The following is a 22,410-nucleotide window of genomic DNA, read 5'->3' as shown; positions in this document are numbered from 1 at the left end:
GTGAGCTAAAGTGTCAGAGGATCCTTTGGCTTCATACCTTGGCTCCAGTCCTAAGCAACCTAGCTGTGGGTCTTTATACTCTCCCATAATATGGTATCAAAGCTAGTCTCCCTAACTCCTGTCTACCCAGACTCCATCTCCCTCTCCTGAACTCCAAAGTGTTTTAGCCACTTTGGTGCCCTTTTTTATTTATATATGTCATAGCCCCAACTACCTGGAAAGGTGTACCAAATATCACGTCACTCTTGGGCTTGGGTGGCTGACAGCACGATGGTAGTGTGAGCCTGGTGTTAATGCGGTAGGGCATCTCACTGACACTGAGCCCTGAGACTTGTGGAAGAAGATGCAGAGGAGGCTTAGCGAAAAGGAACAAAGGAGGCTGGCCTGGTGTGACACACATCTTTAATCCCAGCACTTGAGAGACAGAGGTAGGTGGATCTCTGAGTTTTGAGGCCAACCTGGTCTACATAGTGTGTGTGTGTGTGTGTGTGTGTGTGTGTGTGTGTGTGTGTGTGTAAGAGGAAGAGAAGGGAAGGGGACTGAAGATAAGATCATAAACTTTTACAAACAAAGGGACATGTTAGACTCCAGCTCTTGAAGTTTTATTCTCCTGGAAACAACCCGTGTTGGTGGTCCTCAAGCAGAAAGGAAAGGCATACACTTAATTCTGTCGAAGTAGACGTGAATGTTTGTGCACAGCATCCACAAAGGCTCCTACATGTTCTGGGTCCATGTCAGGGTACAGCCCGTGCCCTAGGTTGGCAATGTAGCGTTGTGGCCCAAATTCATCCAGCATCTGCTGTACCAGTCGACCAATCTCTTCCTAGAGGACCAAGAGGGCACTGTCTAGGAGGTCAGCAAGGCTGTAGCCTCCCTGACATAACAGTAGTGCACACACATGCAGGAGCACTTCCACAGGGTCACTGTCATTAATTTAACAAAACTTATCAGGGACCTCACATGCATCGGACATTAAGAACATACAAATGAGGGGGCCCGGGAGATGACTCAGCAGGTAGGGTGCTGGCTAGCAACCCTGATGACATGAGTTCAATCCCTGGGACCCACATAAAGTCAGAAGAAGATAACTGATTCTAAGTGTTGTCCTCTAGCCTCCACATAGGCACCATGACATACATATACCCAAACACACAATAAGTTTACCAAAAACATACACATGAGAGCTATCCATAATCTTAAAACTTTAGGAGGTGGAGGCAGGAAAATGAGTCCAAAGCCAACCTAAGTTATGCAGTGAGTTTGAGGCCAGCCTCTGTCTCAGAAAGGGAAGGTGTGGTAGCCCGACAAGCACAAGGCTCTGGGTTGGGTCCTCTGCTCCAAGGAGTGAGAGGAGGAGACAGACAACAGCCACAAAAACTAATTTGTTTTCATTTCTTGCTTTCTTAGGTGTGTATAGGATAGAGGAGAGGAAAAATAGGTATAATAAACCATACCCCTGTGATCACTCAGCTACTGCACAGTGCACAGAGAAAACCGTATACATACATGCTAGGCCCAGTAATTACCTCAGATGCATACAAGGCACAAGGATCCAGATTCCCCTGCAAGGTCACCATCTTCCCCACACGCTCCCTGGAAACAGAGCCATTGTCACATCCTTGTCACTGCACATTTGGGGATGGTACCCCTCTACCTCAGCCTCAAGTGCCCACTCCTCCATCACTCACCGGGCTTTCTTTGGTGCCACTGTCCAGTCAAGTCCAACTACCTCATAGCCAGCCTGGGCCAGCTCTTCCAGGGCAAAATGGCCATCCTTAGCAAAGATGATCTGGAGAAAAGAGCAAAGCTCTGACACTAAGCCTTGCTGTGCCTGCCGCCTTTCTTGACTGTGCTTCTGCTACCCTCCAGTGGTGACTTCAGTCCATGCAGGACTTAGCCCTGAAAGTACTTCACTAAACCTGCCCCAGTCCTCACCATGGGCACTGGTGCCAGACCTGCCTCCTGCAGCCCAGCCTTCACTCGCTTAGCCACATCACGGATGTAGGGCAGTGCAAACTTGCCGAAGAGCTCTGGGCCAAGATGTCCTGCATGGGACTCAAAGAGCTGCAGTGCCTATAGATAGATGATAAGAAAAGTGAATGCATAACGCACAAAGAGGAAGCACCTCCAGCCCACATACAGGCTAAGCCATAATTATCCCTGGGTGACTTTAAACCCTGATCTATTCTGAGGCTAGGAGCTTGGTGTTAATTCAAAAAGTTTTGCCCTGGGGGCTGGTAAGATGGCTCAGTGGTTAAGAGCACTGCCTGCTCTTCCAAAGGTCCTGAGTTCAATTCCCAGCAACCACATGGTGGCTCACAGCCATCTGTAATGACATCTGGTGCCCTCTTCTGGCCTGCAGACATACAGACAGAATGTTGTATACATAATAAATAAATATTAAAAAAAAAGTTTTGCCCTGAAAGAAAGAAGCCAGGTGGTGGTGGAACATGCCTTTAATCCCAGCACTTAGGAAGCAAATGCAGGCAAGATCTCTGTGTTTAAGGCCAGCCTGGTCTAAAGAGTGACTTCTGGGATCTCCAGGGCTACACAGAGAAACCCTGCCTCAAAAAACAAAAAAGAAAGAAAACATGCAGCAAGGCAGTGGTAGCAGACTCATTTGATCCCAGCACTTGGGAGGCAGAGACAGAAGAAGAAGCAGTTTTGCCTCCTCCAGATCCTAACAGCAGCTTCAATCTCCAAATACTCAGACCTTTAAGTACTGGGTCGTTTCAGGGCTTAAAATCTCAGTGCTTCTCAACCTGTGGGTCATGGCCCCTTTGAGGCTGAATGACCCTTTCTTTTAACAGGGGTCCCATATTAGATAGGATGATTCATAACACTAAGAAATTTATAGCTATGAAGTAGCAAAAAAATTTATGGTTGGGGGGTCACCCTAACATGAACTCTACTAAAGGGTCACAGCATTAAGAAGATTGAGAACCACTTAGATACTGCAGTCAGATCACTGGAGGAACAGTAAGTCCCTGCTTTCTCCACTTTAGGAAGCCATTGCTTTGGGTCCTGGCAGACCAAGCTGCAGCCTACTTGTCCCTAGAGACTCACCTGAGCACCAGCAGCCACTTGTCCTATTAGATAGGGGACCAGGGCATCAGTGAGTATGCCAAGCAGCTTGTGACTGGCCTGCGGTCTTTGGTACAGCCATCGCTTGGCCTGAGCCATGGTGCTTGAACTGCCACCCTCCACCATGTATGTCATCAGGGTCCACTGCAGGGCACAAAGATGTCACAGCATAGAATCCCTTGTCACGACCAGACCTGCCAGGATGACCTCTTCGTGTTCCAGCCCATGCCCTGTGCAGAATTACCGGAGCACCAGCAAAGCCAATTAGTGGCACACGTCCAGCCAGCTGTTGTCGAGTAAGGGTGATGGCTTGGAACACATAGCCCAACTCCGTGGCCACTGCTGCTGGATCCCGTAGGCGCTCTAGGTCCCGCTCTTCTCTCAATGGCTCTGGGAAGCTGGGTCCTTTGCCAGGTACCATGGTTACCTCCATGCCCAGTGCCTTAAAAGGGGATAAAATATCTAGGTTCATAACCTGGAACTGCAGAGGGGAGGGTTGTTTCAACCCATGTGATAAGAAGTAAAAGAATAAAAAGCCCCGGCAAACTCCATTTCTTAGTGTTTTCCTCTACCAGTTATGTACTTATCTTGAAACTGACAAGACAGATTTCCAAGGAGTCCTTTCCTTTCCCTTTTTTTTTTTTTTTTTTTTTTTTTTTTTTAAGTCACCTTCCATGATCAGGATTGAGTACCTGGGGCACAACAAGGATGTCAGAGAAGATGATGGCAGCATCTAGAGGGAACCTTCTTAGTGGCTGTAGGGAATAACAAGAGGTTAGAGAGGTGGCACACTGAGCGCATGAATCCCACCCACACTTGGGCGGCCCTCACCTGCAGAGTCAGTTCACAACAAGCCTCAGGAGAGCGGCAGGTGCTGAAGAAGTCCTGGCTCGCCCTAGTTTCCCTAAACTCTGTGAGAGGAGAGGGAGGACAGGACTCAGCCACGAGGTCTTCCAAAGTTATCATGGTCCCCTGAAGAACTTCGCCTTCTAGAATTTCCGGTTTTATCTAGACCATAGCTTTGCCCCTGACCTGGTAAGTATCGGCCTGCTTGTCGCATGCACCAAACAGGAGTGTAGTCTGTTTCCTCTCCCCACGCTGCTCTCAAGAACGTGTCGTTTTTCAGCTCCGGAAAATTCTTGCGTCTGGAGATTAGGTGGAGTAAATGTCATTAAGATAGATTGGGGTTTGGGGAAGGCGGGTTCAGTCAGGCACCGCTATCTGCCGCCTCCAGGTCCGCTTGCAAACCATGGCTCCCCACCCATTCTGCCTCCTCTATCAGTTGGCGCACAAGACCAGGAGAGGGGCCCCACTGGGGCCTCTCTCTACACCTTTGTCCAGCTTTCCCAAACTAGAGGGATGAGGAGATCGTGGAATGAAAATCCATTAAGGAGAGTTTGGGGAAAAGAAGTTAATCTCGAGGACCGGGCCGCGAGTGGCCCAATTGTGAAGCAGGGCGATCCCCCAAACCGAGAGCGAGGATCAGAGTTGATGGTCCCAGGTGCTAGTTAGAAGTTCTGAGTCACCTCGGAACGTCCTGGGACGCAGTCCCGTAAAGTAATCCCTGGAATGGCGATGGGAGCGGGCGGGGAGGCGGGGCAGGGAGCGGGGAAGGTTCTGTTCCACGACTGGAAGATTTGGAATCTCAGTGACTTGGGTTCGTACTTGGAGAGTGGAGTGCTCCAGAAAAATAAGAGTTTAAGGACATTTCCCCTGAATTGGAAGACAGGAATCCGAAAGCAAGGTAGCCACAGCACATGCAGCAGAAGACTCACCCCAGCCCGTTCGCCTCCATGGTAAACAGTAACTGAGCAGTCGCCGGTCACCGCTTTAATCCGAATCTCCGCCTACATAGTCCAGGCTCCGCCCCTTCCTGAAGACACCCTAGGCCGTCGCCATCTTGAGAGTCACGTGACCACTCCAATGACAGCTTTGGGGCTGCCCTCCCTGCTGCCCGTAGGACCCCAGGAACTTTTCACCGTAAAGTCCACTGTTGCCACGCAGTAACAAAGAAAGAAATGACTTTTCAATACGTCTTAACGTGGCCTGAGAAAATTGTTGCCATCTGTGGTCTGGAAATCCCGAAATAGCCCAAGTCTCGCTTTCACTCCCATCCATGAGATTAACAATGTTATCTGGCAAACGAATGCTGCAAAAGGTTGTACACTGAACTGAAGTATTTTACTCTGCGTTTACAATACCCACAAGTAGTTACTTGGAATGATAAAATGCTGAGCAAGACGGGGACTGCTCTACGAATCGTTTGGGAACCGAGAAATTGGTAATCACATTTAAGAGGACAACGAATATTAGTCTCCTGGGATTAGGGGCAACAAATAGCATCTATCCAGAACGACTGAAAATTCATCCTGCCAGTGACGGGGAAGGGGTCATTCTACCAAACATTTAGTCACGCCGCCCCTAGGATAGATAGTTTAGCAAATTTAAAAATATTTCTCAAACAGGGCATGGTGGCTCACACCCTTAATCCCAGCACTGGGGAAGCAGAGGCAGGCGGATCTCTGAGAACGCGGGTCTGTCTATATAGTGGGTTCCAAGACAGTCAGGGCTACACAGAGAAACCCTTTCTCGAAAAACCAGTTGTAATTTGTTGGGCAGGGGACAAAAACAGAAGGCCAAAGAACCCAGAAAATTTGTAGTTGCAGTGGCATGAACAAAGGTAGTAGCACTATGCGCTTGAATAAAGCCAGTGAGAGGATCGCGAGTTCGAAACTAGCCTGTGCTGCATAACGAGAGTCTAATTTTGAGTCTGCTTTGGATTAGCCCGGGACGGGGTCACAAAATAGGAACTATCGTGGAGTGTCAGAGTACACCAGACCATACAGTGGAAATAGGCTGTGCACTTAATCCAAAACATACGGCAAAGTTGGATGGAAGGCGGGACAGGGCGTGGTGGGAAGCTGAGTTTGCGGTGCCCCCCGCTGCTGCGGGGCAGGGTTTCCCTGACGGGTCTCACCGCAGCGGCTTCACCATGGCTGGTCCCGGCCCCGGAGCGGCGCTCGAGTCCCCCCGACAGCTCCTGGGCCGCGTGCGTTTCCTGGCCGAGGCGGCGCGCAGCCTCCGGGCTGGGCTGCCACTACCCGCGGCGCTGGCTTTCGTGCCGCGAGAGGTGCTCTACAAGCTTTACAAGGACCCGGCGGGACCGTCGCGCGTGCTGCTGCCTGTGTGGGAGGCAGAGGGCCTGGGACTGCGTGTGGGTGCTGCGGGCCCTGCCCCGAGCGCCGGCTCGGGACCGCTGCGCGCCGCCCGTGACAGTATTGAGCTCCGACGTGGCGCCTGTGTGCGAACTACCGGCGAGGAGCTGTGCAACGGCCACGGCCTTTGGGTGAAGTTGACCAAGGTGCGCCCCAGTTGTCCGGGACCCCGCAAAAGACCCCCTGGATCCAGCCAAAGCCCTGGTTGTTCCGCCCCCCTTTTCCCATAGTGAGCTGGTACTGCTTTCGGTGCTCTTTGCCCTGGGCTGGGCGAGCAGCTGAGCTGTCCCTGACAGCTATCCCCTGACGGCTGTCCCCGTGTGGCACATCCCTGCAGGAGCAACTGGCCGAACACCTGAGTGACTGCGGACTGGACGAAGGCTGGCTTCTGGTGTGTCGCCCGGCGGAGGGCGGGGCTCGCCTAGTACCCATCGACACTCCGGACCACCTGCAGCGGCAGCAGCAGCTCTTTGGCATAGACTACCGGCCGGTGCTCAGGTCCTGCAACTGAAAGAAGGCAACTTGGTGACCAGCGGGGCAGAGGGTTTGGAATCACAGTCCAAATCCAAAACCTTGGGTTGTCTGAGATATCGGGGTAGAGAACAGGCAGGGTTGGGATGAGTTTTCTGGAGGCTTGGTGGTAGAATTCTGGAGAAGGCTCAAGACCTTGGAGGTTGTGTCCTGTTGCCCATGCCTCCCTCATTGATCCCAGTCTGTGCCCGCAGGTGGGAACAAGTGGTGGACCTGACATACTCGCATCGCCTGGGGTCCAGGCCTCAGCCTGCAGAGGCCTACACGGAAGCAGTGCAAAGGCTACTGTGAGTTATCTGGAATGGGGTGGAAGAGGAGGGAGCAGGGCCTGAACCCAGCCTAATAAGGGGTTTGAAATTGCTTAGCTATGTGCCCCCAACATGGACATATGAGTGCGACGAGGACCTGATCCACTTCTTATATGACCACCTGGGCAAAGAAGACGAGAACCTGGGTAGCGTGAAGCAGTATGTGGAGAGCATAGATGTCTCCTCCTACACGGTGGGTGCCTGGACTCCTCTTGTGGCTAGATACAGTCACATTCCTCAATGCTAGGTCCAGAACTCCCATGGCCAAACCATCGTCCCCACAGGCCACACTTAGTCCCACTCCCCTTAGATCCCCTGTGGGAACACCAAACGTTCTTCCTACCCCACATCCATCCCAACTCAAACACTCGCCCAGTGCAAATGTGACTCCATCTTTCTGCCCCTATCCTAGGAGGAGTTCAATGTGTCCTGCCTGACAGATAGCAATGCAGACACCTACTGGGAGAGCGACGGGTCCCAGTGCCAACACTGGGTACGGCTCACCATGAAGAAAGGCACAATTGTCAAGTGAGTAGGTTCTGAGCCGGACAGGGTGGGTGAGCCGTATGCCGTGGGTGCCTAGAGACGCCCTCAGATACATACTCTGAACCCTCAGGAAGCTGCTTCTCACAGTCGATACTACAGACGACAACTTCATGCCTAAGCGGGTAGTGGTCTATGGGGGTGAAGGGGACAACCTGAAGAAGCTGAGTGACGTGAGCATTGACGAGTGAGTGAGCTGTCCTGGGGTGGGGAGTGGGGCTTGATCTTAGCAATGGGGCCAAGCTCAGCTTGAATGGAACCCCAGGAGTCCCTGAAAGTCTAAGGCAGCAAGCATCTGAACTGCTTTATACCTGTCTCCTAGGACCCTGATTGGGGATGTCTGTGTCTTGGAGGACATGACTGTCCACCTGCCAATCATCGAGATCCGAATCGTTGAGTGTCGAGGTGGGACTTAAGGCTATGAGGAATCCCAGGGTGTGGATGGGGCAAGTGCAGTATGGAGAAAAGAGGATGGACTTGGAGTTTGGGTAAAGCTATGGGGCCAGAGATAGATATAAGCCAAGCTTAAAGCCTTAGAGGTAGTTGGGCTCATCTAGAAAAGGCATTCCAACAGCATAGAGGTGGGATGAATACAGAAATATCAGAATGACGTCATCGAATCTCTGAAGCCTCTAGTGGCTAACCGTGAGAAAATGCCAACCGTTAAGGAGCCGTTCCCAGGTCTGAGGGCCAAGAAGGCAGCGGTCACATTAGATGACCGTACTCTGACCCCTCCCCCCTTCCTTCAGATGATGGGATTGATGTTCGTCTTCGAGGGGTCAAGATCAAGTCCTCTAGACAGCGGGAGCTAGGCTTGAATGCAGACCTGTTTCAGCCAGCCAGTCTGGTGCGATATCCACGCCTAGAAGGCACTGACCCAGAAGTCCTGTACCGAAGAGCTGTCCTTTTGCAGAGGTAGCTATGGTCCTGGCCCTGCAGGCCTCTCTTCCTCTCCCTAAGCCTTGGGAGCCTGCATGAAGGAGGCCCCAAAGTCTGGTAAAATAAACTATTCCACTTCGAGGGCCAGAGCATCTCCTCATCATCACTTCTGTCCCTGTGAGTTAGAGATTGGGGTCTTACATCCATGCTAAACTCTTTTTGTTTGTTTTGTTTTTGAGACAGGATTTCTCTGTTGTAGTCTTGTCTGTCCTAGAACTCACTTTGTAGACCAGGCTGGCCTCGAACCCACAGAGATCTGCCGGTCTCTGCCTTCTGAGTGCTGGGATTAAAGGCATGTGCCACCACTGCTCGACATCCATGCTAAACTTTTTTTTTAAGATTTATTATTTATTATGTATGCAGTGTTCTGTTTGTATTCTGCCTGCAGGCCAGAAGAGAGCACGTCTCATTACAGATGGTTGTGAGCCACCATGTGGTTGCTGGGAATTGAGCTCAGAACCTCTGGAAGAGCAGCCAGTGCCCTTAACCTCTGAGCCGTCTCTCTAGCCCCTAAACTCTTTCTCTTCACCCATTACCACAGATTCATCAAGATCCTGGACAGTGTCCTGCACCACCTAGTACCTGCGTGGGACCACACGCTGGGCACTTTCAGTGAGATTAAGGTGAGTCTGGGCCCTGTGGTCCTTATCTGGACGTTGGGCTCCTCCTTCCCAGTCAGCTAGCTTTCATTCTTCAGGAAAAAGTTCCTAAAAGCCCTTGGGCTGGGCCCTTTCTGGTTCTGGAAACCAAGAAGAAAGCCAGGTGCAATAGGAGGGAGGGAAGGCGACCGCACAGGAGCATGCTGGCTGCTGCAGCAGCTCCACACCACACAGCCAGGCCTGAGTGCAGCATGGACAAGCCTAGGAAGGGGCTGACAGGAAGCATAGTCTGCACCTCAAGAGCCCAGTGTACCGGGGGTAAAGTAGGGAGGAACTTTGCTCTGGTCTGTGGAACTATTAGAAAGTTTGTAAGAAGCATGCGGTGGTGGCACATACCTTTAATCCCAGCTCTCAGGAGGGCGATTAAAGTTCTTGTGAGTTCAAGGCCAGCATGGTCTACAGAGCAAGTTCCAGGACAGCCAGAACTGTTAGATGGAGAAACCTTGTCTCAGAAAAAAAAAAGAAAGAAATAAAAATTAAAAAGTCCCCCCTTGTGGTTAGTTTGAGGAAGAAACTATAGGCAAGAACGCAATGGGCTGGACTTGGACCGGATGGTAAAACTGGGTGTAGGCATAGAGAGAAGCCCCGAGGCTAGGCAAAGGCTGACTGCCCACTGATTCTGCCTGGCCACCTTCCTCACCAGCAAGTGAAACAGTTCCTACTGCTGTCACGCCAGCGGCCCAGCCTGGTGGCACAGTGCCTGCGCGATTCAGAAAGCAGCAAGCCCAGCTTCATGCCGCGGCTGTACATCAACCGCCGCCTTGCCATGGAACACCGTGCCTGCCCGTCTCGGGACCCTGCCTGCAAGAATGCAGTCTTCACCCAGGTCTGGACCGCCTGGATCAGACTGGGGGAGGGTCAGTAAGGAGCCTGGGGCTTAGTCCAAGAGGGACTTGAGCGAGGTCTTTGGGCCAGAATAGGGACAGCTATTAAAATGAACTTCCCTGTGGCTTGCACTTACTCCCATCTTCTCGTGCCCCCAGGTTTATGAAGGCCTCAAGCCTTCTGACAAGTATGAAAAGCCCTTGGACTACAGGTAAGGCGTGAGGGTTAGGAACTTGCCCAGGGTCTATACGTCCACACACTGCACCTCGCACCCCTCAACTCTGACCGCCCTGTCATCTTTTCCTGGATGGTCTCTGGGCCAGTTAATGTGCCTGACACCAGCTCTGGCATAGCAGAGACCCACCCATCCCTATTTTCAGGTGGCCCATGCGCTATGACCAGTGGTGGGAATGTAAATTCATTGCAGAAGGCATCATTGACCAAGGTGAGGCCCTGGTGTGGCTCCCAGTTGTCCCTTTGGAGAGTTAGAGTGTTCTGAGATTACGAGCTGACAGACAGGACGCCTGCTTGTTACCCCTCAAGAGGGCTGGACGCTGATGTGCCCAGCTTAAAGCATCTGTCATTTCAGGTGGCGGTTTCCGTGACAGCCTGGCAGATATGTCAGAAGAGCTGTGCCCCAGCTCAGCTGACACCCCTGTGCCTTTGCCCTTCTTTGTGCGCACGGCGAACCAGGTGATTATCTCCTCACCCACCCACCACCAAATTTCTGCCATCTCTGCAAATCTCTTGCAAATCAGATGGAGCTGGAATCAGTGGAGGAAGGGCTGAATTACCCGGGCAGCCTCTGCACAGAGGAGAGCAGTGTCCCTTGTACATTAGGAAGGATGGTGGAGGGGGAGCAGTAGTCTTTGGGGTACTTGTGGTAGGAAGATAGGGACTCCCCCACGTCCTGCTGACAGCTCTGTCTGTGTGGCAGGGCAATGGCACTGGCGAGGCCCGGGACATGTACGTGCCTAATCCCTCCTGCCGAGACTTTGCCAAGTATGAGTGGATCGGACAGCTGATGGGGGCTGCCCTTCGGGGTAAGGAGTTCCTGGTGAGTAACCCAGTCATCATCCTGTCGGCTGAGCCAGGGCCCCAGACCGGGAGGCTCAGTGAGAAGACAGCCCTGGTTGTCACTCAGGTACTGGCCCTGCCTGGGTTCGTGTGGAAGCAGCTGTCTGGTGAGGAAGTGAGCTGGAGCAAAGACTTCCCAGCCGTGGACTCCGTGCTGGTGAGCAAGACCTGGACCCCTCTGCCCAACCCACTGCCCCCAAATACATGTGTCCCCTCTCTAGTCTCACTGACTCCAGTGGGTTCTGCTGCTGTCTTTATTGTGGTAACTCCTAAAATCCACCAACTGGCACTTCTCTCCTTAGCCTGGGGCCATATCTGCATCTACCACAAGATGGCGCATCTGAGCCCCGTGCTCTGCAAACTCTTCACCCAATCCCCAGTCCGCTGCCTCTTGGGCTCAGGCTCCACCCCATCCCCTTGGCCCACGCCAAAGTCTTCAAGGCTTTTTGTTTGTTCTGGTTTTTGCCTTTTTAAAAAGCTTATTTGCTTATTTATTTATGGGGTGGGGGTAGGTGGGTGCATGTACCATGGTACACATGTGGAGGTCAGAGGACACTTTTGGGAATTGGTTCCCTTTCTCCCATGTAGATCCTGGGAGCTGAACTCAGGCCATCAGACGTGGTGGCAAGTGCTTTTATGTACTGAACCATCTTGCCAGCCCTGTTTTTTGCTTTCTGCAGTAGGGTCTCATATAGTAGAGGATATATAGTTGAGGATGGCCTTGAACTTCTGATCTTCCTGCTCGACCTCCTGAATACTGGGATTACAGGCACGTGCCAGCCACCATGCCTGACTGGGGTCACCCTTAACTCTTTTCCCCACAACATGCTGTCCATTCTGTCCCTGGAATTAGTGTGCCTCTCCCATCTCACTGCTATCCCCATGGTTCTTCTCTTCCAGCTGTAAAGCTAGTGCCCCTGTTGCTAGTCTTGCCCATCTCATTTCCATGCTGCCAGAGGAATTTATTTCACTTTGCTCAGTAAACCATTGGATGACTTCACTTTGGTCTTAGGACAGGATGAACTCTATAAAGGCCTTACCTGGCTCCTGTACCTCAGCTGGTCAATTCGCACTCAGGCTAAAGCCAAACATTTTTTAGGCTTTTGAGTTTCCAGCTTTGTCCTAGATGCTCTCTCTTCTGACTTCCCTTGTGGCCAAACCAATTCCCTGCTGTCCGTGGGGTCAGGCCAGGTGCGTTTCCTGCAGGGTGCCAACCCTAACCCCCGAGACTGGCTAGGTATTGTCTCGATGTTTTCACAGCCCTTCACTGGCCTCTGCTCTCTGCGTTACCCACAGGAAGACAGACACTGTCTACCCAGTAAAAAGCTGAGTCCCCTGCCTCTCCCCACCCCTCAGGTGAAGCTTCTGGAAGTGATGGAAGGAATGGACAGGGAGACATTTGAGTTCAAGTTCGGGAAGGAGCTAACATTCACCACTGTCCTGAGTGATCAGCAGGTGGTGGAACTGATTCCTGGGGGCACGGGCGTCGTGGTGGGCTATGAGGACCGCTCTCGTTTCATCCAGCTGGTGCAGAAGGCGCGCCTGGAGGAAAGCAAGGAGCAGGTAGTAACACGAGAGGGTTGGACCTTCCTAAGCCCCTTCCCTTGACAGACAGCCCACTGGTAGCCACCATCCAGCCCTGATTCTAGCTCCACCCAGAGCTGTCTCCCTCATTCCTGGTGATCAGTGAGTGCAGAGATGTCCCCAGTGTGTGCTGAAAGTAGTGCCCTCTTTCCCAGCCAGGATTCTCCCTCCTCCCTAGGTGGCAGCCATGCAGGCAGGCCTGCTGAAGGTGGTACCACAGGCTGTGCTGGACTTGCTGACCTGGCAAGAGTTGGAAAAGAAGGTGTGTGGGGATCCGGAGGTCACTGTGGATGCTCTGCGCAAGCTCAGTGAGTTCTGGGTGACAGGGCAGTGAAGCTGAAGGGGTGGGATTGAAGGACGAGCAGAATGAGACCTAAGGATGGATTCTTGCCTTGGCCCCTCCAGCTCGGTTCGAGGACTTTGAACCTTCTGACACACGGGTGCAGTACTTTTGGGAGGCTCTGAACAATTTCACCAATGGTCAGTAGAGGGCAGAGTGCTGCTTGCATTGCCTTGAGACATGACTTGAGGCGGGATACAAGTTGTAGAACCTCCCTCACCGCCAGTGCAGGCGTTAATTTTCTCCTCCTCCGCCCAGAGGACCGGAGCCGCTTCCTGCGCTTTGTCACTGGCCGCAGCCGCCTCCCAGCCCGGATCTACATCTACCCAGACAAGCTGGGGTGAGTGAGCACAGAGGAGGACCTGAGGTGCCTTCCACCCACACACATCCCTCTACACCTCTTCCTAATCTTTTGCCTCTCAAAACTCCCAGCTATGAGACCACAGATGCTCTGCCTGAGTCTTCCACCTGCTCCAGCACGCTCTTCCTCCCACACTATGCCAGGTGAGTTTTCCTAGGTTCGTGCTTGGGAGTGACGTCCTCACACGGAAGGGTGGCTGGCTGTGAAGCGCACCCTGGGGAGCAGCAGAGGTGCCTGACTAGTCACCTTCTTCTCCGCTAGTGCCAAAGTATGTGAGGAGAAGCTCCGCTACGCTGCCTACAACTGTGTGGCCATTGACACGGACATGAGCCCCTGGGAGGAGTGAGGAGTAGTCAGGCTGTGCCTAAGCACGTCATGCTGCCCTCTCCCAGGCCAACCCAGCTTGGGTCTCAACAGAGGTGATGGGTTCCGATAACCTCAGCACAGTGGGCTCTGCTCCTGTGTACGGTTACAGTGGGAGCCATGGGTTGACCCTGGTGGTCCAGCCCCCACAGACCCACAAGCCCTGCTCTCCTGGGGCTTGCTTCCCCAGGTATTTAGATCTGTGAGAAGGAATCTTCCACAAGCCCAGCACAAGCTGCCAGGCCTGAGCTACTTGAAGGGAGCTATTTAGCTCCCCAGCCCATGGACTTTGATTCTATTTTTGGTTTTCCCTTTTCTAGATTCAGTCATGGCTCAAAATGGTTGAAAAATTGATAGGATGGTACTTGAAGCGAGGAGCTAAGGACAGATAGGGTGGTCATCTTCCTTGGTCACATATCCCCAAGAATGAAGCCCCAGTTGAGTACCCAACCCTTGAATACTTGTCTTCTTCCTTCCATAGCAAAGGTGTGTGAGCTTTGTCCTTCCCGTGGCTTAGAATGTACATCTCCCCCAACATTCAATCCTTACCAGCAGCCAAAGCTCATCCCCTCTGTGTGATCCCCAATCCAACTCCATGTCTGCTCTTTCGCCCTAAATCTCACACAGCCGTGGCTCCTCATCCTCTCAGAACATTCAGGAACTCCCCTTTATCATACTCTAAAGTAAAGCCCAGACTGTGCACACCCTGAGGGCCTCCATGACACTCCTTTAGAAGGTCTTGCACCTGGGAGAACTGAATAAATGAATGAATTTCATTTCTTTAGAATGTGCTTTTTGTGATCCCTCTAAGGTCAGGTGCTGCCATCCTGGAAGGCTCTCTGAGGCCCTATGGGAGTAGGGGCCATGTGCCTCACAGCAGCGCGTGGTGGGGCTTCACAGTGACACACACATTACATCTGGGGCGCAGCCTGGGAGGATGGAAGGCTGACACTTTCCAAGCTGAGTGTGGTGATTTAGAGCTTGGAAGCCCCCACTTCCAGAGGCACGTGAGCGGAAGGATGGCACGTGGAAGGTAAAGCTGGGACCGCTGATTTTGACAGGCTCGGAGCACCCGTCTGCCCCCGGTGCCCCATAACTAAGGTCCAAGGACTCCTACCCCAAGGTCGTGCTCCGTGGAGCGCAGTCCATTGAACCGATATCTCGGTGTCCTGCCACAGTGTGCGACCATTAGTTGCCTATCAAAGCAGACCGTAAGCTTTCCTAACATGTCCTCCAGAGCTCACGCAGCCACCGAGAAAGTTCTTTTACTACCCTCTCTCTCCACATGGCTGCGTGAATGCCCAGACCTCTCTCCCAAACCCTGAACTCACACCCCGCTGAGCCTTCTGGGACAGCCCTGTACTGCCCATACACTGTGGGTGGCCCAGAGGAGACATACTTGAACACCCTCCCCGCCACCCAAGGAGCTGAAGCCACAGGAATCCCAGAAGCTGCACAGCACCAAGCTCTGTTCTCAGCAAGCTCCCTCTGGCTCTGCTGTTGGAAGGAGTGCCCTTCTCACTCCTGTCAGGGAAGGGCCTTCCCTCCGGATGGGTGTCCTTAGTATCTCTCTTACACTGGTTCACAACCCGCTTTGCATTCATTTAGAAATGAAGCATGGCCCTGCTAGTGGTGGCGCACATCTTTAATCCCAGCACTCAGTAGGCAGAAGTAAGCAGATCTTTGTGAGTTCTAGGCCAGCCTAGTCTACAGAGCGAGTTACAGGACAGCCAAGGCTACACAGAGAAACCCTATCTCGAAAAACCAAAAACAGAGAAAAGAAAGAAAGAAATGAGACAAAGAGAAAGGTGTCAGGCATCACGTCTAAAGCACCATGGCTAAATCGGTCTTTACACCACAGCACACTTCACGGGAACACTGCCCATCTTCCTCATTATGTGACGTGGGGCCTGTGTCTCCTCCATGATCAGTTACTATACTTCTTTCTAAGTTTGGATGGACTGAAACATTTTATCCCCTTTTTAAAAGATTTATTTTATTTTTAAAATTATGTGTACATATTTTATGTCTGTATGGGATGTGTGTACATGAATGTAGACACCCAAGGAGGTGCTGGAAGAGGGCGTCGGATCCGTTAGATCTGAAGCTACAGGCATTTGTGAGCCACCTGATACAGGTGCTAGGTGCTAAGCTCAGGTCCTCTGGACGAGCTATAATGGCTCTTAATTCTGCAGCCCCTGAATGTTGTCCTTTGTATGTTCCTTCTGATAAAATGGAGAAACACTTCCTGCAACCCCCACTTATTTTGTTTCTGAGACAGGGTCTTGCTGTGTAACCTTGACTGGCCTGGTCTGAAACTCCTTATGGAGACCAGGTTGACCACAAACTTGCAGCAATATTGCCTCTGCCACCCAAATGCTGAGATTTCGGACACCCACCGCCACACCCAGTCTAAAGAACCCTGTAAAGTGAAGGGTTTTCTGCCATTGCCTGCTCTCGGACATCCTGTGTGCTGCAACTGCTTTCCTCGTTAGCGGAGGTGCAATCACCCTCACTAAGCTGCTGTAGCTACAAATGTGTGGTGACGACAGGGTCAACACACATGATCAGCCACTTAGGAGCCTTCAGTTTTATTTTATTTTATTTCTAGGGTTATCATTTTTCTCTTTGCTGCACTTTCTTGGCCGGTTTGTTCTCTCTCTTGCCTTGTGTACACTTTAGTCCCAGCACTCAGGAGGCAGGGGCAGGTGAATCTCTTGAGTTCAAGGCCAGCCTGGTCTGCAGTTTCTCCTCCTTCTCATCTTCCCAGTCCTTCCCTCTCCCCCAGATCTATACTCTTCCTCCTCTGTTTCCCTTCAAAAAAGAGCAGGTGTCCCGGGGATGTCACTGGAACATGGCATAACAGGTTACAATAAGACTAGGTACAACCCTCATACCAAGGCTGGCTGAGGCAACCCAGAAGGAAAGGGGTCCCAAGAGCAGGCAAGAGTCAGTGACAGCCAGTGACAGTGCATGCAGGCAAATATGTGTACACGTGCTTGCTGGTACTGGAGTAGACCCAAAGAGCTCAGAGGAATCCCTGGAACTGGAGTTACAAATGGTCGTGGGCCACCATGTGGATGCTGGCAACCAAAATCAAGTCCTCTGCAAGAACACTAAGTGTCCTTACCCCCTGTGCCATCTCTCAAGCCCCATGGGACTGTATTCTTGTGACCTTTCTAGCTCCTACAAGCCTTCCTCCCCCTCTTCTGCAGGTTTTCCCCCAACTGAAAATTTTCAAATAAATATTTTAGTTTGTTAATTTTATTAAATCTTGGCCCTTAAGTACACGCCTTTTTACTATTCTATATGGTGAAACTGGATGTGTGTGTGTGCATGTACATGTGTAGGTATGTGTGTGTGTGTGCATTGCGTGTGTGTGCATTCGTGTGTGTATGTGTGTGTGCATGTACATGTGTAGGTATGTGTGTATGTGTGTGTGCATTGTGTGTGTGCATTCGTGTGTGTATGTGTGCATTGCATTGTGTATGTGTGTGTGCATGTACATGTGTAGGTATGTGTGTATGTGTGTGTGCATTGCGTGTGTGTGTGCATTGTGTGTGTGCATTGCGTGTGTATGTGTGCATTGCGTGTGTATGTGTGCTTTGTGTGTGTGCATTGCATGTGTGTGTGCATTGCGTGTGTATGTGTGCATTGCGTGTGTGTGCATTGCATGTGTGTGCATTGTGTGTGTGTGCATTGCGTGTGTATGTATGTGTGTGTGCATTGCGTATGTGTGCATTGCGTGTGTGTGCATTGTGTGTGTGTGCATTGCGTGTGTGTGTGCATTGCGTGTGTGTATGTGTGTGTGCATTGCGTGTGTGTATGTGTGTGTGCATTGCGTGTGTGTATGTGTGTGTGTGGGTGACTTCTGTGCATATCAAAGGAACAGGACAGCTCCAAGAAAAGCACTTACACGATTGTTTGAGTCACAGCTGAAATGACTGCTCTGCCCTCACAGAATATTATTGTTTACTTGAAATGAAAAGGTGGACTAACAATTTACAAAAAAAAAAAAAAACAGCCACTTCCAGAAAATCCACTAATAAGATTGTTGCCAATGATAACAGTTGAGCTTTTCAGAAACAGAACTTCAAAAAGCTTGTGTCTCTCCTCATAAACGTGCCAGCCTTCCAATAGTTAAGGCTGCTTCTGATCAGACCGGTGGTAACGTTAACACACGTGACTTTTTCAATATTGTGAAACTAAGTCAGCTTAGGGGAAATCTGCATTACTCGGGAAACTAACAGTTGACAAACAGTATATCAAGTTGGAAAATCATATGGGTGAAATGTCGACCCCAAGTACAAGCAGCGTTCAGAGGTCTGGTGGCAAGTCTGTCCTTCCAGCTAGGCAGGAGGTCACAAGCTGCAGAACACCCTGGGCAACTGAAACTCTTCCTAGAAAGACATAAAGGATGGCCAGCGGGAGTCGCTCACACTTTTAACCCTAGCCTTCTCAAATAAATATACAAATAAATGCAGAGAAGAGGCTGGTAACCGGCTCAGCAGGCAAAGGTACTTGCTTGGCAATCTGAACCTGAATCCTGGAACCCACACAATGGAAGCAGAGAACCCTGACCCCTTCCACACAAGTGTCACGGTGAGGGGCTGGGAATGCAGCTCAGTGGCAGTGTTAGTCTACCATGCATAAGGCTCTGGGTTCAAATCCCAGCAGCACATTAAAAAGGGTGTGTGTGTGTGTGTGTGTGTGTGTGTGTGTGTGTGTGAAAACAATTAATTCTTTGGCCGAGCGGTGGTGGCAGCACTCCAGAGGCAGAAGCAAGTGGATCTCTGTGAGTTCGAGGCCAACCTGGTCTACAAAGAGAAACCCTGTCTCGAAAAACTGAAACAAAACAAAACAACAACAAAATAGGAAAAAACAAAAAACACTTGACGAACCAAAATTTGCAGCACCCTTGGGACAGGGATACAGAATGGCGACTCCCAAACCGAAGAGACTGGAGGGTACACTCAATGAGCACTGGTCACTTATGAATGAACGAAAGGGCAGTAACACAGACATCCCATACTACGGCTCGTGGGCCGCCGGGTCTCCGCCACGCCAGGCACTGCCAAGGGCGGGAGCGTCTTTGCTCCCCGCCATCTATCACTCGGCGCTCGTCCCTCCTTCCTGAGTCGGCCCTGCGCGTCCCATCGAACTGCTCGGCCACCGCGCGCCTGCGCCATTGGCCTGTCAGGCAGAGGCGGCGTGGGGAGCGTTGGGAGCGGCCGCGGCGTGCGGGGAGCTGAGGTAAAGCTGGGGCTTGGACCGAGCCAGGCGGTGCACGAGCTGCCTGAGCAGGGGGAGCGGCGCGCGGGTGCAGGAGAGCCCGGTTCCTGTGAGGGAGGCGAGCTCGCCCCGCAGGGCCCGAGTGGGCAGACGGGGTACTGAGCCCCGAAATCGCCAGCCGTGCTGGATCTGGCCGTGGAGCCAAGTGTCCCAAATGGGAGACTGGAGAATCCAAGCCAACCACCTTGTGCAACAGATGGAAAAACTGAGTTTCGGGGCGGAAAGGTTCTGCTCGAAGTCACACCGAGGGAGCATCTGACCCCCGTGGTGCCGTGCTGACATTTTCCCGATCCTGTTTATTCTTCCCGCATTTATTTGGGCTCAGGGCAGAAACTACGGGGGATACTGGAGGGCCCCTATTCTCAGCGCTCAAAGGTTTGGCAGACCAATTACGATGCAGGGGGTCGATCTTACCGTTTAGGACCGGAGAAGGCGACCTGTGCTCTGTGGAAGGCATGCTTGATGCTGTAAACGCCTCTTGTAAAACTTGGAGACTGTTGAGACTTCCCGTCTTGCTATCGGGAGTCATGACGATAATATTGAGACTTTGGGCTCAGCTTAGTATTATGATTAGTTAGGTTCACAATTATTCTTGTTTCTTGGGTTGCATTTAAAAAAAAAAAGAGTTTCAGAACAGGAACTCGAGATTCTAACCACCTGGGTTCTACACGCCTTTCTGGTTTTGTACACATTTGAGCTTAACTCTGATGGGCTGTTGTGAGATAACAGGCGTTCAACCCACAAATAGGTACCTGGCATCTGACTGGGAGTATTCTGTCAACACAGTCCCCAACTCAAGGAACTTTTTATCGAGACAGGGTTTCTGTGTAACAACTCTGGCTGTCCTGGAACTTACTTTCTAGACCAGGCTGGCCGCGAACTCACAGAAATTCACCTGCCTCTGCCTCTCAAGTGCTGGGATTAAAGGCGTGCGTCACAGCCCAGCCAATGAACTCACTCTTTTTTTGTTTGTTTGTTTGTTTTTTTGTTTTTTCGAGACAGGGTTTCTCTGTGGCTTTGGAGCCTGTCCTGGAACTAACGCTGTAGACCAGGCTGGTCTCGAACTCACAGAGATCCGCCTGCCTCTGCCTCCCGAGTGCTGGGATTAAAGGTGTGCGCCACCTTCGCCCGGCTGAACTCACTCTTAATAGGCATTTAAATGAATGCCTACAAAGAAGCCTATTAAGGCTGATGCAATCTGTACATAGCATAGCAGAAACAACTAGAGAAAGATGTCCCATCCCTGAGGTGGGAAGAGCTAGTTGTGGCTTAGTACTATGCAAGATGATTCTCTAGCTGAGTCTTACAGTTTTCCTAGTTGATTACCAGGCCCGGGAGAAAACCAGCCAAGGAAGCAGGAGTAGCCCCGAACCTGCAGTTCTGGCTACTAAGATCATTTGAACCTAGGAGATTAAGGCACACTTTATTTATATTTTTTTTTCAAGATGGAATCGGGAGGTTTGTCTGGTCATGCCAAAGCAGTCAAACAACCCCGAGTTTATTTCAGTGCTTGCTTATATACTTATATAAAACCAAAACAAACACAACACAGACGGTCAGTCGGTATCTGACCACAAGACCATTCCTGTCCTTGAGTGAGCAGCCTCCTCTCCGTCATGTGCTTGCTGTTCAGAAGCAGCCTTACTTTCTATCTTGAGGTTTCTGAGGTTTATCTTCAGCAGTGTACTGTCTACTAGATAGAATGTTCTTTTCTCTCGGGCTAAATCAGAAGTCTCTCACAGCCCTCAAGGTTATAAAAAAAGTAGAGCAGGCAAGCTTGGACTCAGCGGACTTCTTTAAGTCAGAAATGACTCCAGATAAAAACTGAATCCCACGTGGGCTCCCACAATGCACTGGTATTTTGCTTCCATCTGCCTGTGGAGAGCTGAAGTTACAGATAGTTGTTAGCGGCCATGTGGTTGCTGTGGAATTGAACCCTGGTCCTTGGAAGAACAGCCAACCACTGAACCATCTCTCCAGCCTCACTTGTTCCTATTTTTTATTGATATTTATATGAGCTCTACATTTTTCTCTGCTTCCCTCCCTGCCTCTCGCCTCTCACCCTTCAACCCTCCCCCAAGGTTCCCATACTCCCAATTTACTCAGGAGATCTTGTCTTTTTCTACTTTCTACTTCCCATGTAGATTAGATCTATGTAAGTCTCTCTTAGTGTCTGTATTGTTGTCTAAATTCAATGGGATTATGGTTTGTAGGCTGGCTTTCTTTGCTTTATGTTTAAAAACCACCTATGAGTGAGTACATGTGATAATTGTCTTTCTGTGTCTGGGCTACCTCACTCAAAATAATGTTTTCTAGCTCCATCCATTTTCCTGCAAAATTGAAGCTGTCGTTATTTTTTCTCCTGTGTAGTACTCCATTGTGTAAATGTACCACATTTTCCTTATCCATTCTTCAGTCGGGGGCCATTTAAGTTTTTTCCAGGTTCTGGCTATGAAAGACAAAGCTGCTATGAACATAGTTGAGCACATGTCCTTGTGGCACAATTGAGCATCCTTTGGATATATACCCAAAAGTGGTATTACTGGGTCTTGAGGAAGGTTGTTTCCTAATTTTCTGAGAAATCGACACACTGACATCCAAAGGTGTTGTACCAGCTTGCATTCCCACCAGCAATGCAGAAGTGTTCCCTTTTCTCCACAACCTCTCCAGCATAAGTTGTCATCAGTGTTTTTGATCTTGGTCATTCTTACAGGTATAAGATGGAATCTCAGATTGTTTTGATTTGCATTTCTCTAATGACTAAGGATGTTGAACATTTCCTTAAGTGTCTTTCAGTCATTTTAGATACCTCAATTGAGAGTTCTCTGTTTAGGTCTGTACTCCATTTTTTTTTTTATTGGATTATGTGTTCTTTTGGTGTCCAGTTTTTTGAGTTCTTTGTATATTTTGGAGATCAGACCTCTATCTGATGTGGGGTTAGTGAAGGTCTTTTCCCATTCTGTAGGCTGTTGTTTTGTCTTGTTGACCATGTCCTTTGCTTTACAGAAGCTATTCAGTTTCAGGAGGTCCCATTTATTAATTGTTTCTCTCAGTGTCTGTGCTGCTGGGGTTCTATTTAGGAAGAGGTCTCCAATGCCAATGCGTTCAAGTGTACTTCCCACTTTCTCTTCTGTAAGGTTCAGTGTGGCTGGCTTTATGTTGAGGTCTTTGATCCATTTGGACTTGAGTTTTGTGCATGGTGATAGATATGGGTCTATTTTCATTCTTCTACATGTTGATATCCAGTTATGCCAGCACCACTTGTTAAATATGCTTTCTTTTTTCCATT

At 50.6% G+C, this 22,410-nt stretch overlaps 3 protein-coding genes across 3 annotated transcripts in view; 2 read left to right on the top strand and 1 right to left on the bottom strand.

The window, feature by feature from the left end:
• Positions 1–580: 580 nt before the first annotated feature.
• Positions 581–4,983, bottom strand: Urod (uroporphyrinogen decarboxylase). Its single transcript, XM_041652295.1, has 10 exons — positions 4,860–4,983; positions 4,117–4,229; positions 3,916–3,995; positions 3,777–3,839; positions 3,329–3,526; positions 3,067–3,228; positions 1,936–2,073; positions 1,689–1,789; positions 1,527–1,593; positions 581–823 (listed from the first exon to the last, which is right to left on the bottom strand). Exons 1-10 carry the CDS (start codon positions 4,877–4,879, stop codon positions 662–664), a joined length of 1,104 nt encoding a protein of 367 aa, XP_041508229.1. The 5' UTR covers positions 4,880–4,983; the 3' UTR covers positions 581–661.
• Positions 4,984–5,991: 1,008 nt separating this feature from the next.
• Hectd3 (HECT domain E3 ubiquitin protein ligase 3) lies at positions 5,992–14,600 on the top strand. The gene is made up of 21 exons (XM_041653046.1): positions 5,992–6,445; positions 6,637–6,797; positions 7,025–7,117; positions 7,196–7,331; positions 7,551–7,666; positions 7,755–7,868; positions 8,004–8,086; positions 8,431–8,596; positions 9,162–9,243; positions 9,923–10,105; positions 10,263–10,315; positions 10,485–10,549; positions 10,694–10,797; positions 11,042–11,161; positions 11,249–11,338; positions 12,538–12,744; positions 12,944–13,073; positions 13,171–13,245; positions 13,364–13,445; positions 13,538–13,609; positions 13,728–14,600. Exons 1-21 carry the CDS (start codon positions 6,077–6,079, stop codon positions 13,810–13,812), a joined length of 2,586 nt encoding a protein of 861 aa, XP_041508980.1. The 5' UTR covers positions 5,992–6,076; the 3' UTR covers positions 13,813–14,600.
• Positions 14,601–19,009: 4,409 nt separating this feature from the next.
• Eif2b3 (eukaryotic translation initiation factor 2B subunit gamma) overlaps positions 19,010–22,410 on the top strand; it is a 62,568-nt gene continuing 59,167 nt past the window's right edge. Inside the window, exon 1 of the mRNA XM_041652196.1 lies at positions 19,010–19,082. The gene's annotated coding sequence lies outside the window, so the exon portion shown is untranslated. The remainder of the gene's footprint in view (positions 19,083–22,410) is intronic.

The sequence above is a fragment of the Microtus oregoni genome, unplaced genomic scaffold (genome assembly GCF_018167655.1).
Source record: "Microtus oregoni isolate MIOR12 unplaced genomic scaffold, Mior012 000005F_ref0000423, whole genome shotgun sequence".
NCBI lineage: Eukaryota > Metazoa > Chordata > Mammalia > Rodentia > Cricetidae > Microtus > Microtus oregoni.
Note: the sequence above shows the minus strand (reverse complement) of the source record. Positions and strands in the feature narration are given on the sequence as shown.